Source organism: Hydra vulgaris, chromosome 09 (assembly GCF_038396675.1).
Source record: "Hydra vulgaris chromosome 09, alternate assembly HydraT2T_AEP".
Taxonomy (NCBI): domain Eukaryota; kingdom Metazoa; phylum Cnidaria; class Hydrozoa; order Anthoathecata; family Hydridae; genus Hydra; species Hydra vulgaris.
The window spans coordinates 34,345,696-34,363,787 of record NC_088928.1 but is presented as its reverse complement, the minus strand read 5'-3'; the positions used below and the strand labels follow the sequence as shown (position 1 = coordinate 34,363,787).

At 26.2% G+C, this 18,092-nt stretch overlaps 1 protein-coding gene across 1 annotated transcript in view; it reads right to left on the bottom strand.

Moving 5' to 3' along the window:
- Positions 1 to 242: 242 nt before the first annotated feature.
- Positions 243 to 18,092, bottom strand: part of LOC100197010 (phosphatidylinositol 4-phosphate 5-kinase type-1 beta) — a 57,939-nt gene continuing 40,089 nt past the window's right edge. The window contains exons 11-20 of the mRNA XM_065805477.1: positions 12,476 to 12,631; positions 12,036 to 12,119; positions 11,889 to 11,928; positions 11,638 to 11,728; positions 11,317 to 11,400; positions 11,134 to 11,182; positions 3,756 to 3,840; positions 3,611 to 3,676; positions 1,332 to 1,409; positions 243 to 1,012 (exon numbers count right to left, since the gene is read on the bottom strand). Of these exons, the coding sequence (XP_065661549.1) occupies positions 639 to 1,012; positions 1,332 to 1,409; positions 3,611 to 3,676; positions 3,756 to 3,840; positions 11,134 to 11,182; positions 11,317 to 11,400; positions 11,638 to 11,728; positions 11,889 to 11,928; positions 12,036 to 12,119; positions 12,476 to 12,631 (1,107 nt within the window). The 3' untranslated portion in view covers positions 243 to 638. The remainder of the gene's footprint in view (positions 1,013 to 1,331; positions 1,410 to 3,610; positions 3,677 to 3,755; positions 3,841 to 11,133; positions 11,183 to 11,316; positions 11,401 to 11,637; positions 11,729 to 11,888; positions 11,929 to 12,035; positions 12,120 to 12,475; positions 12,632 to 18,092) is intronic.

The following is an 18,092-nucleotide window of genomic DNA, read 5'->3' as shown; positions in this document are numbered from 1 at the left end:
TCTTATACTTAACCATACATAAAATTATGTGATTGAATTAATTTAAAAGCTGAATTGAATATATGTAAACTCTTTCCATTTTCATGATTTATTATTTTTAATTAAAAAAAATTAAAAAAAAAAAAATTAACTCCAAAATGGTATCCTTGACTTTGTACTCACTGAAATGATGTCATTGAATTTAAATAATTTTGATTAGAAAGATTTTTCACTAAAAAAGTTTTCAATAATCTTCAATCTCAAGTAAACATTAAATAGTTACAAATAAAAAATCTTTTATTTTATAGTTTTAAGGACAGTTCTCCATTTACAATTATCTAATAAACACAGCCTCATTAGATTAAATTACAGCCAACAAAGAAAATTATTCTATCAAAATTATATACAAAAAATGATCTAAAGACTATTGCATGGAGACTATTGCAATCATTTTTAAAACACAAAATATAAGAAAATTAAAAACCAACTTAATTTAAAAAAACTTTATGAAATTACAATGAAAATAAAGATTTTTTCAATATAAAAATATGATTAAAACAAGTTTGTCTTTGTTTCTTGTACAACATGATAAAATAAATGATCAAAGCATTGTCACCCAAAATCTACAATTATACATTATTGTTTACAATAAAATTTGTTTAAAACTTGCTTTCATTGTAAACCTCTTTTACATATGATATTTCTTCATTAGAAATAATGTTAGATTCAACTCTACCCATATTTATCCGTACAGATATTGAGTTAAGTGTGCTACTTCTGTTTTTTTCTACATCATTTTCATCATCATTTGCATGAACAATTTTATCATCTTCAACATTAAAGTCTTTTTCTAAAGATTGGACTGGTTGAAAATTATCAGCTGCATGTAGATTTAAAGTTCCTCCTTCATCTTCACTTTCCTTAATGTCTATTTGGTCAGCATAATTGAATGCTTCATGTATTACTGTTTCTTCTATGATTTCATTCTCTGGTTCCATTATAGTTACTACCTTGTTCGTTTTGAGTTTATTTGCTAAAAAATGTTAGGAAATATAATAAAAATCAGAAATACAATTAAAATATAATTCAATACATATTTAATTTCAAACATTTTTAAATGAAAATTAAGTTTCTAATATTCTTTATATTTCAACAAAATAAAGATTGAATTTAAATTTCAACAAAACAACAAGATGAATAACAAAGAATCATTGGAAATTTCAAATATAAATAATGTAAAGAACTTTAATAGAAAATTTCAAACGTAAAAGTATATGATAGCAATAATAACATTTTTATTATTATTTCATCAATAAAAAAAATTTTGTTTTTGTTTTGAAAAATTTTATTACCTAAATCAATTTCTGATTGAAGTGACAACCCATCAAATGTTTGATCAAAAGAGGTATCTGCTAGAGACGAGGCATGAACTAAAGAAACATGTCAAATCAGTTGAATGAAACAAATATCATTAATTCAAAGAATTTATAGTTTTGTGTAAATCAAATCAAAAATAGATAATTAGATAAAATTATGCCAATAAACCTCGCATTATGTCAATAAACACGATTATTAACATTTAAAATTATTTTTTACTCTTTCAGGTAGAATTCAATATTGATAACTTAGTTAAATATTTTTAGATTTTTTGTTCACAATTTTAACAGTGAATTTAAACATATAATTAAAAAAAAAATAAACAAATAATTAAAAAAAAAAGATTAGTTAAGCAGTTTTTACAAATTGTATAAATTTTTATTTTACTTATCATGTTTTGATTATGATATATATTTAGTTTGTTATTATACTCAATATGCTTTGTTAATCTTTCTTTTATGTTTTATTTTTATCTTGTTGTAGAAGTAGTAGTAGTAGTCATCGTAGTAGTAGCTACTACTTAGTAGTCGCAGTAGTAGTAGTAATCATAGTAGTAGTATTAGCTACTACTTAGTAGTCACTACTACTACTAGTAGTAGCAGTAGTAGTAGTAGTAATCATAGTAGTAGTAGCTACTACTTAGTAGTCGCTACTACTACTAGTAGTAGCAGTAGTAGTAGTAATCGTAGTAGTAGTAGTAGCAACTACTTAGTAGTTACTACTACTACTAGTAGTAGCAGTAGTAGTAGTAGTAATCATAGTAGTAGTAGCTACTACTTAGTAGTCGCTACTACTACTAGTAGTAGCAGTAGTAGTAGTAATCGTAGTAGTAGTAGCAACTACTTAGTAGTCACTACTACTACTAGTAGTAGCAGTAGTAGTAGTAATCGTAGTAGTATTAGCTACTACTTAGTAGTCACTACTACTACTAGTAGTAGCAGTAGTAGTAGTAATATTCATAGTAGTAGTAGCTACTACTTAGTAGTCGCTACTACTACTAGTAGTAGCAGTAGTAGTAGTAATCGTAGTAGTAGTAGTAGCAACTACTTAGTAGTTACTACTACTACTAGTAGTAGCAGTAGTAGTAGTAGTAATCATAGTAGTAGTAGCTACTACTTAGTAGTCACTACTACTACTAGTAGTAGCAGTAGTAGTAGTAATATTCATAGTAGTAGTAGCTACTACTTAGTAGTCGCTACTACTACTAGTAGTAGTAATCGTAGTAGTAGTAGTAGCAACTACTTAGTAGTTACTACTACTACTAGTAGTAGCAGTAGTAGTAGTAGTAATCATAGTAGTAGTAGCTACTACTTAGTAGTCGCTACTACTACTAGTAGTAGCAGTAGTAGTAGTAATCGTAGTAGTAGTAGCAACTACTTAGTAGTCACTACTACTACTAGTAGTAGCAGTAGTAGTAGTAGTAATCATAGTAGTATTAGCTACTACTTAGTAGTCACTACTACTACTTGTAGTAGCAGTAGTAGTAGTAATATTCATAGTAGTAGTAGCTACTACTTAGTAGTCGCTACTACTACTAGTAGTAGCAGTAGTAGTAGTAATCGTAGTAGTAGTAGTAGCAACTACTTAGTAGTTACTACTACTACTAGTAGTAGCAGTAGTAGTAGTAGTAATCATAGTAGTAGTAGCTACTACTTAGTAGTCGCTACTACTACTAGTAGTAATAGTAGTAGTAGTAGTAATAGTAATAATAGTAGTAATAGTAATAGTAGTAGTAGTAATAGTAGTAGTAGTAGTAGTAGTAGTAGTAGTAGTAGTAGTAGTAGTAGTAGTAGTAGTAGTAGTAGTAGTAGTAGTAGTAGTAGTAGTAGTAGTAGTAGTAGTAGTAGTAGTAGTAGTAAAAACATCAGACGAAAACATATAAACTACTTACATTTAATAATTTGAATAAAAATAATAAAAGATTTCAAATTAAATAAAAAATAATTGAAAAATTCGAAATTATAGTTGATCATTAGGAATATATCTCAGGTAGCTTTAATTAAAGTCACTGTTACAATGTTTTCAGCAAGTTAATTCCATAGCTGTATTGATAAAATGTGTGCTAATTTCAGTCAACAGACTTAAGTCTTACCTGGTTAGCAAAGTACAACGAAAGTTTTTTGTTAAACATACATTTTTCTCTTACAATCAATGCTGTTAAAAAGATTAGCTTTTGCATTATATTAAAATTCTTTTAAGAAAAGCATAAAAATTCATAATTGATCAATAAATAAGTTAACAGCAAATAAACAACCTTTTTCACCGAAAGGAACAGCATTAGAACTACGATATGACCGACGTTTGGTGTTACTTTTTTGAACTAAATAAATGCGAATAAAAACTTTTTATTGCATTTTATTTAACAAGCTATATATTAATAAAGTGTTAAAAGAACAAACCACCAATTCTTTTAAAAACTTTGTCTTTGATAAAGTCCAAAAACCGTTTTGCATAAAATGAGGGTTTGTGCACAGAAACTGTGTCCTGTTATAAAAAAGAAAACCAGTTTAACTTCAACTTAAATTAAATTTCCATAGCAACAACAAACAACATCAAACAGTTATAAGTTATAGAGAGGTATATATAACATTTTACATTTAAATTTTAAATGGTTTCTAAAATTATTTATTTGAGGAAAATTGTTAAACCCAATGAAATTAGAGAAATTTATTGAAACAGTAAAATAATATTAATCAACTTTTTATTTATTAGAATATCACAGGTGGAAAAATTTTATCGCAAATTTGAAACATTGACTCATTAAACAAATATATAATGATCTTGATACTGTTATATATATATATATATACATATATATATATATATATATATATATATATATATATATATATATATATATATATATATATTTATATATATATATATATATATATATATATATATATATATATATATATATATATATATGCATTACAGGGCTCGAATTAACGTAAAAAAATCTTATCGCGATTTTTTTGTTGCTCATAACCCCTCCTCCATTCCCGCCGGAGGGGAGAGGGCATTATTTATTTTAACTTATTTATAATAACATATATAATAAGTCTCATTTTTGCATAAGATGTCATAACATTTACGTTCAGCGGTCGTAAAGTAGCTTTAGTTATAATTTACATTATTACTATTATCATATTGCATTAAATCTAACGGCTGTATTTTTGTAAAATCAATGAACTTGATATAATCTTCTTTTAATTAATTATTTCATTTTCTATTTTATTTACATATTTTAAACTGTTTAAAACAACTAGAATATTTAATTTTCTATGAATTCCATCTTTAAATAAAGAATGTAAATCAATTCCTGTTTGGATACAACTGAATCTGTGCTTCCATCACAGAGAACACAGTTTTTTAAACATTCAGTTAATTTGTTTTTAATTACGGTGCCAATGTAATCTGTAAATATTGCAGCTACACAGTCAGTGCCATAAGAATTTCCTAAATTTGTAACCTTCTTCTTCTTTTCTAATACAATCAAATAAGGATAATCTGTGAATGGACGCTCTCGTTTTACCAAGTAATACGCAATATTAAACTTTTTCCGTAACGAGTCAGCGTCTTTTACAGCCATTTTACGTAAACCACGCCCGATTGGAGTATTATGAACAACATGGTTAGATAATGAAACTGAACCTAATGTTGTTTGTTGATGAATTCGCGTGGTCTCTTTATGTTGCGCACTGCTCAAGTGCGATGCCAGTGAATCTTTTTTTATTAATATTGTTCCTGGTTTGATCCAGGTCATGGAAAACAATTTTGTTTGACTTATCCATTTTTCAAATTGTTTACATAAACTGCATCTTAATCTTATAACTTCATATCCATTTAAATCGTATTCTAACTCGCAATTAAAATGTTTTTCCCACTTTTTAACTGTAGATAATCTGCATCTGTGGTCCTTATTTGCATCCATTTATTGCTATTAATTAAAAATTAGCAAGTGTACTAACAAACTTTAAAGTTTATTTTAATAACTATTTAGAGTCTATATTGCCTTCCACTATTCTTCGCAAAATAAACTTATAAAAATATCATTAAATTTGTTCATAATGAATGAGCTAAATCGGAATAAAGCCCTTGAGAATTCGAGTTAAGAAAGTGACTTTTCAATCAATTAACTTTTATTTCTTTTTTCAATCAAAATCTTTTATTTCTTGATTAGAATAGGTATTTAATCGTTTGTTTTTTATAAATTTTTCCTTCCTTAAACAATCGGTTTTTTCCTGCATTTCAACATTTTTGCTAATTGATTTTTTAAATCTTTTATTTTTCTTTCTTTTACTTTATGCTCCACTTTAAAAAAAAAATATCGTTACAGAAGTCATTGTAGTTTTATACTGTAAAAGAACACTAAATATTTCCGAATAGAGTATCAATCTTTTAAAATAAAAAAAGAATAATTACGAAAAAAAGAAAGATTGCAAAAAAGCAAATTAAAAAAAAAAACTAATCGCGAAGGTGCGAAAAGTAATCGCGATTCGCAATACGCTTAATTCGAGCCCTGTTATAATATATAAGATTTTAAAAACCTGAAATTTATCAACAGCATTATATTTATATATATATATATATATATATATATATATATATATATATATATATATATATATATATGCATTATATATATATATATATATATATATGCATTATATATTATATATATATATATATATATGCATTATATATATATATATATATATATATATATATATATATATATATATATATGCATTATATATATATATATATATATATGTGCATTATATTTATATATATATATGCATTATATTTATATATATGCATTATATTTATCAGAGGTGAATGTGTTCAGTTTTAATGACCCTGCCAAGTTTACACCCCCCTCAAATTGAGGGGGGTGTAAACTTGGGGGTTAAAACTTTATATGGTCATAATTTTTGAAAAATAAGAGATTATTGCATGAAATTTAAAATTTGTTGATGAATATAAGTTTAGATAAAAATAGTAAAGAAAATATTTTATAAACTCATTGCTCCCACGTTAAGGGCTGGGTGGACCCAAAAATTCGGTTTTTTTCGTTCCCAAACTCTAATCACCACAATTCTTTGCAAAACATTTTCATTTAACATAAGCATAAACATAAAAAAGTTTGGAGTTTGCACGATGTCTGTAAGTGTCAAAACTCAAACATCTAAAAACCCAGTGTACACCTCTGTTTATACATATATGCATATATAAATATATATATATATATATATATGTATATATATATATATATATATATATATATAAATTTCAGAAAAGTAAAAAGAATCAAAAATTCTGCAAAAGCATTATTAAAAATGCAATTGCTTTTTTTTATTCACCCGGCCTAAAGTTATTACAAATAATTTAAGCAGTTGCATTGGTGTTTTTTAAATTTCTTTAAAAAACACCAATGTTTTCACCAAATTTAAATTTCTTTAATTTTGAAATAAACTTAAACTTTTTTTCATTTTTAAAATTTCTTTTAAAAATAACATTAGCTTCAACTTTAATTTCTTCCACAATTCACTAAAGCTTTGTATATATATACAAAGTCAATATAATTATTTAATATCTTTAAATACACACACACACAAAATATAACAACTAAAATTTGTCTTTATTGGCGATGAAATAATACCAATTAACTAATTTTTATTTGAATAATTTTCCCTGCCACTCTCTGTGACTTGATTTCCAAAATCATATAGTCTCACTTTAACATTTGGAAACTATTTTGATTAATTTGAGTACATGATTTTCATTAATCTGATTGTCAAACATGTGTTTGTCCAAGTCTCTAAATATATTAGAACCTAAGCATTCCAAAATTGAAATAGATATTGTTTCTGGGATGTTTTTAGAATGTGGTAGTTTTCCAGGTATTGTTGCTAGCATTTTCATTTAGCATTTAAGTACCAGTGCTAAAGTTAAATGTATCTTTTCATTACAAGTTTAAATTTCATAAACTTATAATGTGTCATCCTTTTTATTTTGTATTTAGCGGCATCAACACTTAGTAGCAATGATAATTTTATATCTTTTCAAAATTATTACCAAAATAATAATAAACGAATAATCAAACTATTATAAGCATTTTATTCTTTAGTGGCATCTTGCACCATAATAATGTTATATATTCTATCTTTTTCAAAATCAAGATAAATTAAATAATATGTGATGGTATCTTTTAAATTGTTATTCAATATATCTTTAGTGGCAACATCATTAGATAGCAGTGGTAATGTTATATGTACTTTTCAATACAAATATGTATTTCATAAAATTTAAAGGTACCATTTCTAAAATTTAAAGGTGGTATCATTTCTACCTTTGCTAGTAGAAATGGCAAGATTAAACCTTTTTAAAATATATAAATTGGCAAATCAAATGATTACTTATTATTCTCTGTTATTAATGATAATGTTACAAGTTATATTTTACAAAATCATTATTAATGATTGCAAATTTAAAAATTAAATCAAAAGAAAACTTTTTAAATTCTCTTTAAATTACTTTTTTCATTCTTTTTTTAGTTCTCTTTTTTATTTTGTGTCCTTTAGTTGCATCAGCATGTGTTTTTTATTTTGTGTTCTTTGGTTGCATCAGCATGTGTTTTTTATTTTGTGTTCTTTAGTTGCATAAGCATGTGGTACTAAATTTCTTGTGCAAAAGTTGTTTGTTAATGTTTTTTTCTAAAAAACTACGAGAACAATACTTTGACATTCTAACAATTTAAACAGAATATGACCTCTTGTTATAAACATTTCAAGTAGACTTTTGCGATAAAAAAGTTTTTAATACAGGTTGTTTTTTTTTATAACAATCTATTTATTCATGCTTCATCAAACACTACATATAGAAAAGACTTTATTTAACAAATATATTTATAAACTACAGAAAGCTGGAGTTTGCAGATTAATTTGAGAGCTCAAACTGGTGTGTATATATATATATATATGTATACATATATATATATATATATATATATATATATATATATATATATATATATATATATATATATATATATATATATATATATATATATATATATATATATATATATATATATATATATATATATATATATATATATATATACATATATATAAGGGGTGTTCAGAAAAAAAAACTTTTTGAGTTTGAAAAACCAAACTGTCTAGATTTGAAGCAAATATACTTAAATTTTAGCACCATTAAGTCACTCTTTCCTTGCCCTCAAAGCACATATTTAGAAAAAAAAGGACCCAAAAATGACCAAAAACGGCCTTCTTGAGGGCAAGCCTAGCATAAATATTATTAATAAATTTTTTTTATAGGGCTTAGATAAATATCTATATTTTTGATTTCAAAAGTATAGTTTTTTACTTTCTTCTCAAAAACCAGTATAATTTACATTTTAAATCAGCTAAAAAATGTTTGCTACATAACCTTTCAAACAATTAAATTCAAGCATTACTTAGGTTTATAGTATAGTTTGCAAATGTATATATTCAAAATTAGAATAGAATTACTCATTTTATGTTTAATACTTTTACTAAACAAAAGTATACGTTCTTAAGTTATAACTACAATATTAGTAATTTTATGTTTAATACTTTTACCAAACAAAAGTATACGTTCTTAACTTATAACTACAATATTAGTAATTTTATAAGTAGCAACATAAATACACCAATTAAGATATGTGTTGTATATATATCATCTAACACTAAAACTATATAAAATATAGCTTTGTATTGATACAAATGCAAGCAATACCGGGATCAAAAAAGGTTTAATTGTAAAGATATCCAACAATTTAAATAAACATCTTCTAAAATTAGCATGTAGGCATCACATACCAGAATAAAGAATGGTGTATTTTTTGAAACATGCAACAAATGAGTTGAGTACAGAAGCAGAAAACCCATTGTTTCAAAAATTTAAGAGTCTATTTGAACACCTTAATTTAAGTCACACATAAATTAGGATATTCAAGAAAAAACAGAACAGACTGGTATCAGTTGACAGAGCTCGCTCTGCTTTCAGGATTTCTGGGAAAAGCTCCACCGATCTTACCAAAAAAAGATTATTTGATAGTTTTTCCTCCTTAGCGAAACAAAATGCAAATAAACATAAGAAAGTTAAATTAGATAAACTATAGAAGAAACTTTTACAAAATTTTCCTAAATATTAAAATTTTTTTTTTTTGATTTAATAAGTAACATTGAATTATGATATGCAAAAACCACATATGTTACAAAATCAATATTTTTGGTAAATTTGAAAAATATTTTTATTTCTTATTTGTTAACAATTTGTTTTTATAGACCACTTGAAAACCGCATATTTACTAATGATGTAAGTTACTTTGGCACATGTTTGATTTTTTCAGAATATTATTGATACTTCACATAAAGAACATTTTTCACAAAAAAATCTCAAAATTTTGCAGTAAAAAAATGTGACATGTGGTTTTTACAGATCACAATTAATTGTAGTAATAACTTAAGGAGTATTTTATTTTGTTCTGATTAAAAATTAAAAATAATAAACTTACATAAAATGAGTAATTCTATTCTAATTTTAAATATATAATTTGCAAACTATACAATAAACCTAAACAACAATCCTTGAACTTAATTGTTGAAAAGGTTATAAAAACCTTTGCCTTGCCCTCAAGACACTTAAAGTAAGTGTTAAGAAAAAAAATTGTGGTGCTGAAATTTTTTGTGAGTAAATTTTACACTTTAATGAAGAAAAAATAATTTTTTTAATGGAATTTTAAGTTTCATGCCTATACAGCAACTATCAGCTATGAAATACAAAATTGAAAAAAAAAAAGAAGATAAAAATCAAAATTTAGTGTAGAATGTTCTTACGCTACTAAAGCATGTGATTTTTAATTGAGTCCAACAATTATGTTTGTTATCTACTTTATATTTCATATGCTAATTTTCAATTATTTTAATGCATTTCAATAAGAAGAATTGGATTTTTTAAATATATCATTTTTTGAAACTTTTGAAAAATTGACATAATCCTTCAAAATCTTTTACAGATTTGTTAAAAAAAACAACAAATAAATGAAAAAAAAAAGAAGAAAAAAAAAGCTGTAAGAATTGAACTCTAATCTTGTCAACTTGTTCATTTCTTTTTCTAAATGAATCATGTTATTGAGTAAAGCAAGTTTGTATCATCGAGTAAAACAAATGTGGTCTGAGAGGAAACCTTTGGAATACTATATATGTGATCAATAATTTTTGCTTTTATATTTTGAAAGAAATTTAAAATATTAAATTATAAATAAAAAATTTAAATATTATTACTAAATTATTTACCAATATTAATACTTTTAGTAAAGTTTGAAACATTTTTTTGATACAATAAAATATAATAATAATAATAATATAATAATAAAAATATAATATGAAATATATAATAAAATAAATTAAAAGCATAGTAAAATTAAGAGTACAGCATATACTGTAGAAAGCTTTGTGCAATGCTTATTACTAATATCTTCTACTATTATTTTTTACTATTATACAATAATATTTATTTTCTTACTATTGTACATAGTAAACTTGTAATAGACTTTCCTGAGAATAGAAAGCCTTAACATATCCCTATTTATAAGATATACCCAGAGGCTAAACAAAAAGTATAGAGTATGACATACCCAGAGCCTATACAAAAATTTACATAGGTCAAACCCAAAAACAAAAATTTTCAAAGGTCAACGAATTTATGAAAATAAATGATTACCCCGTCAGTTAAAATTGATTTCCAACTGTGCTCCATCTTTTTAGCTAACCTAAGTTAAAATAACATAAAAATTAAACATTTAAAAAAACATTAACATAAATTTTAAACCATTTTGAAAATGCCGAATCTAAAAAAACAAAGCTCAATCAGCTTTAATATTTTTAAACAAAAAATTCAACTAACCTATAGTTCTGCAAAATATCAATGATTCCGAGAAACAAAACTAACTGCTCCCCTTTTTCGTTTTTAGCAGGGATACCTCCTACTCTATAAACAATAATAATTTAAAAAATAGTTTAAAGTAGTAATTTCTTTAAAACACCCAAGATTTTTATTTTTTAATACCACTGTCTATTTGAACTAGTTTGTTTAAACTTACGTGTTTTTTTATAATCAATTAACATTTTTTGGAAAAGAAAGAAACTTTTACGATATCTAAATTTTTTGTTTTGCCGAATTAAAGTTATTTTAAACTACTTTTAAAATGAAAAGGTAAAGTCTTACGGACAAGGTCGAACATCAGGATCCTTATCATCCTTGATTATCTGAATAGCTTCAAGCGCAGCCCCGAATTCATTTCGTCTTGCTTCTCTTTCTAGTTACAAAGGTAGAGTTTTAAAACTTTAAAGAAAAAAATTGCAACCAAAATTAAATAACTTATTAGGCCTGTGCCTTTTTTTTTATCTGAGAATCTTTGCAGAGGTTTCCAAAAAAAGCATTAAGATTATATAATTACATATAAAACAGTTTCCTACCTGGATTCGGCAACATGTGGTTTGGTGAAGTAACAATATCCTTTAAAGTAAAGTTAAAAAAATATTTTTAACCATTACTAATAATACCAGCAAAAAATCTTTGAATTAATGATTAGTAAAGACAACTTTTTGTATAAAAAAAATTACTGCTGTTCTCTCAAGTTCAGCTTGGTGAACATTGTGAATGCCAAGAAGAAAACTGTAATCCATAATTTTAAAGCTTTCTAAAACCTATGCAAAAACATACAACAATTTATTGTTTTTTTAGTCTCTTTATACATTTTTAAACAAATAAACTTCTGTCCTTCACATTTTTAAGTAGAATTTATTATCTATGATGTTTTATGCTGTATAAATTATCAATAATAAAAATTTTATTAATATCTAATTGTAGTTAAAAAAAAACTACTTTTTAAAAACTTATAAAAGGTATTCTAAAATATGAATTACCAGAGAACTGAGAAAATAAAATAAAAATAATCAAAATTGTTTATTGAAAATGAAAATTGTTTATTGAAAATGAAAATTGTTTATTGAAAAATATAAAAAAAATAATTATTATACAAACTGTAACTCTACAGTCTTACCCTAACATCTCTACTAATTGTTTTGACAACAGCATCATAGGTGTCAGCATCTAAAGGAATTCCATTTGGAAACATTGTTATAAAATCTAGATCTTTGTAAGTTGGACTTTTCTTTGCTTTTTCTAATTTATTTGCTTTCCTTTTGTATGTTGAACCCTACAAATATAACAACTTCCGCTCAGTTAAACTATTATTGACAGTAGGTAGCTACTATTACTAATAAGCAGCCACTATTAGCAGTAGGTAACCACTAATAAAAGTGATTACTTACTGTAGGTAAACACTACTAGATTTTTTTTTAAGGGGAGGGGGGGGCACCTTAAACTTCTCTAATCAAGATTCTTAGGAGGTCACTTAAAAATTTATCGAATTAAAATTATAAATCATCCAAAACTTGACTAATCAAGGCAATATTTATAAGAAAAAGAAAAAACTTGCTGAGAACATTTTGAAACAATATCAAAATGTTTTCAGTAAGTAGTAAAGAATTTTACAATTTAAAAACGTTATTAATGGCTTCCTATAGCATATAATTTTCTGATAGAAAAAAAAAATTTCCTGTTTTACAATAGTTAACCTAATTAAAATCATACTTAAATCAACAATAACAATCAATAATAACAATAACAATCTGCATTAACAATCAACAATAACAAACAACAATAACAATCAACAATCACAATCAGCAATAACAATCAGCAATAACAATATGCAATAATAATCAACAATAACAACCAGCAATTACAATCAACAATAACAATTAATAATAATAATCAGCAACAACAACCAGAACTGGCCTTCGGCATAGGCAAATAAGGCAGCAGTCTAGGGGGTCATCCATAAATTGCATCACACTTTAGGGGGTTGGAAAGGGGGGGGGGATTTTGTGTTTTTGTAACAACTTGTACAAGTTAGCTAAGTGTTACGGATGTTGTGACAAGGAGAATGGTCAAAAACAGTCAAAAATTACGTGACGTAATTTATAGATAACTCCTAGGACCTCCAACTGGTGGGGGCTCTCAGTAGCACAAGAGTTTTTAGAGGTTTTAAAGATTTCCTAAAGTTTGCAGACCTTGTTATATATATATAGGCCTTGTTATGAGATTTTGCTGCATAGCCAAAAAACATAATCCAAGTAAATGTAACTTCACTCAATATCCATATTTACTCGTTAAAAGTTAAATTATGTCAGTCAAAAAACTTATACTTATTTAAACTTATTTCTTAAAACATTTATAACACAACATTATTGTCTTATGTTTACTTTCTCACAATTTAGTTGTATTTATATACAGTTATAAGCATTAAGCATTTTTGTATATTAGCACTTTTGAATCTAGATTAAAATTTTTTATTGATTTGTAACTATAAATAATAAATAAAAATAAATTAATAAAAAATAAATAAATGATAAAACTAACTAATAAATTAAAACTAAAATTAAAATTAATAAACTAAATTAAATAAACATGTTTGGAAATTTTAAAAGTTAAAAAAAATTTAAATTATATTTAATTTTATTAATATTAAATAATGAATTTAGTTTAATAATAATAGAATAAACTTAAATTGAAAATATTATAAAAATGGAAAGTAGAAAAAAATGTATTTAACTTATCTGTATTTGACCTTGTCCGTTAAAAATTTAACATTAAATTTAAATGAAATAAAAATTCCATTATAAAAAGAAAATTTTCCGTTGCAATTCTAGAAGGGGTTTTATAGTAATATAAATTCTTTGAACAACGATAGATAAGTTTTAATCAAATAAAAGTTTTGTTTACAAAAAGAAAGTTGTTTTGCATCACAATTCCCAAAGAGATTTTATTGTTAAATAAATTCTTTGAACGATGATATCTAGAATCTAGAATGATATCTAGATATTAGTACAATAAATATCTGGAATTTATTAAACAAATTCTTTATTAAACAAATCAAAAGGTCAAGTAAAAAAAAAGGAAGAAAATTATTCAGTTTTTACTATAAATACAACAAAGAGCTAAAATAAAAAATTGAACTAATTTATTAAATTTGGAATTAACCCTTGTTACTTTCTTTTGGTAAAAAAGTTAAAACATTCTATTGAGTCTGGTGCATCAAAATGCAAATAAAAATTGTTTCAACACAAAGAGATGTTTTATTTCTTTACTTGTGAACCACCACCACATTGGACAACTTCAGATGCTCAGAATGAAGTGGATTCACAATTATTTTTTAAATTGCCAACATGTGGTTATATGGCTTCAGAATAAGAAGTCTATGAATCAGATAACTTACAGTGAGAAATCATGGGCAAGAAAGTAAAATATTGATTTCGATTGAAAAGATAAATGCTTATGGTCATTTTCAATTATTGATGAAAAACGTGTTGACATAAAAAACGTGTTGAAATAAAAAAGAACTGTTTTGTTATTCAGGAACAAAGTATCCGCAATATAAGAGTTCAGAAAAGTGGCATTTTTTTATTTCTTAAAGATGAAGAGTGAGAATTCAAAAAAACTGATACTGAAGAAAAAAACTAGACAAATAAAAACTTTTGGAGCATTTAGAAACAATCAAAATAAAAGGATGAGACTTAACTGAATGACCAGTAACATGAGAATGAACTTTAGTAGATACTTGTAGAAGTTATAATATTTATAGAAAAGAGAAAAAGAAGCAACATTACAACTATGTGACAATGGTTGAAGGTTGGCTGCAAGAGCTGTTCCAACTATGTTTACAACGTGTTTTTGCACCTTGTTTAAAAGAGAAAGGGCATCATTTGAAGATCCACTACAGATATGGCAACAGTATTCTATACAAGGACGGATTTGAGATTTATAGAGATAAAGCATAGAATTCGAAGTAAGAAAGTGGCAAACACGACAAAGAGATGCAACCTTAGCAGATGCTAATTTTGCAATGGATTTGATATATAGTTTCCAAGAAAGATCGGAAGTAAGAGTTAATCCTAAAAGACAAAGGCTAGATGACTGGTAGAGCACTAAGTATTACCATTCATAAATATAGGAAGATCTAGATTGTTGTGAAAACAAATAGCTGAAAAAAATTGGGTTTGTCTGAGTCAAAGTTCACCAGCCACCAAGAACCCCATGCTGAAGCAGAAGTGAGATCCTGTTCAAGCTCAAATGCCTACTCTAAGCAGGTGTTGGTTTTTTATTAAAACAAGAATAAATAGTAGTATCATCAGGGAACAATGCAACCTTAGATGTAAGAATTTTTGGGAAATAGTTAATGTAAATTAAAAAAAGTATAGGGCCAAGGATAAAACTTTAAGGAATCCCTGAAGTTACAGGAAATAAAGAAGAGTACTGTCCATTAAGGACAACTTTTAAACTACGATTGGTAAGGAAGGATTCAATAATCTTAAAGATGTTACCTGATATATTACCAGAGAAGACCAGCAAGCCTAACTTTTTCAAAGGCTTTAGAAATGTTGAGAGCAATAGCCCTAACCTCTCCCCATCTATCTAATGTACGATAAAACTTATTGGTTATTACCATTAACAAACCAGTAGTAGAACGAGAAGATTGAAAGAAAAAGTTATTAGATTCAAGATGAGAGATTAAATGTTTCTTAATTAAAAATTCAAAAACCTTGCTTTTGATAGGAAGAAGACTAATGGGATTGTAGTTAAACGAGTCAGATCGCTCTCCACAATTTTTGAAAATAGGGATAACAGATGCAGCTTTCCAGCAGGCTGGAAAACAAGTCTTTGATAAGCACTTGTTAAATAGTTTTGAAAATATAGACAACAGCTCCGGAGAACACTTTGCAAGACTATAACAGGTATGTTGTCAGGACAACAAGCTGTAGAAGAGTCTAAGCAGAAAATCGCTTTACAGAAGCTGGAGTGATACAAATGTCAAGCAATGGATCAACCTGTTTGTCAACTATATCAGGTAGGATGTGACAAGTGGAATCAAACAATGAAATTTATCAAATTCTTACGAAAGTATGATTCATTCTTAAAAGATTATTTACAGCGTACAAAAAAAAAAGGAAATTCATGATCATTACTTTGGATAAACAATTCAAAATGAGGTAATTAATCTGATTAGTGAAGCTGCCTTACAAAAAATTAAAAACAAAGTTCAAAATTTGAAATAATATTTAATCATTTTGGACTGCACACCTAATGCTGGTCACCAAGAGTAAACGACTATGATTTTGTGAATGTGCAATATTGGGCAAAGACCAGCAGAAATCAATCAATATTTTGTAGGATTCCAACCTGTCAATGACAGTTCTAGTTTAGGTCTTGCAGAAAACAAAAGTTCAAAAAAGTGTGAAGGTCTGAATTTAAATTTGCAAAACTGCAGAGGCCTAGGTAATGATCACAGAGTAAATATGAAAGACTACAGTCGTGTCAAAAATGTATGCTTCAATTCAATCTAAATTCCTTATGATTTTAGCCATGCGATTGTCACAGCCTCAATGTAATTCTTTGATACATAAGAAAATCTTCAGCTGTTAAAAAAGACATTTTTCAAAAATTTGCATCAAATTTATCTTTTGTTTGGCGCTTCAACACAGCAATGGAAGATCTTTAAAACTCATATACAAAATCTGACAGTAAAACTCCAATGCATACTGAGAACTCAGAATCGATAGTGTGAAAGCTAGTTGATATCAAACAGCTTTCACACTATCCATTCACCAATACATAACACTTTATGATGCATTAGTAAAGTTTATGATGCATAAGTGAAAAATCCAAAAGCAAGGATTAAAGCAACAGGACTGGCAAAAAAAAAACTTTCCATTTTTGGTTACTTTAGTTATCTGGTACATTTTATTGTTTCAAATCAATATCGCCAGCAAATTGATACAATAAAAACATGCAATTTGACATTGCAATGGAATGTATAAAAAGTGCAACTGAATTTATGATAAAATACAAAGAAAATGGATTTGTATCTGCTCTAATTTTATCCAGAGAACTGGCCCAAGAATTAGAAATGGTGCTAGAAGAAATCAAATTTCTAACTGCAATAAGCTTAAGAAGAAAGAAAGTGCATTTTTTTTAAATTTGATTATGAAAGCATAGGCGAATCATTGACAGATTCAAAAGAAAAATATTGAGTTGAATTTTTTAATGTTTTGCTAGATCAAGCAATTATTTTGTTAACTACACATTTCAAGCAAATGGAACACCACTTTGGCCTCTTTGGATTACGCCATTTAATGATTTGATATGTTGTGAGGATTTAAATATTATGCTTACAGATATATCTGGTTCAGATATTGGTCCAAAAGATTTATTCAATGAATTGTAAATATTTTTCAACATTGTTCCAGAAAGTGTATTTTTTTGAATGTATATGAAATCTACATGAATGTGAAATTCTATTTCCATATCGTGAAAAACTATTTCTACGAAATCTTAGACATACAATGCACATGTACAATATATTAAGAATCACAATTAAATTAATAACTTTTTTGTTAGATTTCTAGAATGTTTTGCCTCTGGCAAACCGGGAGATAAGCCTCCACTCAGCATTCCTACTTCAACCAATTTTTTCCTTGATGCGCATCTTTGTGCTTGGCTTGTTTTTTTTAATGTTAATATTTGGGCCACAAGCTCACTTTGTCTAGGGCCTCCAATTA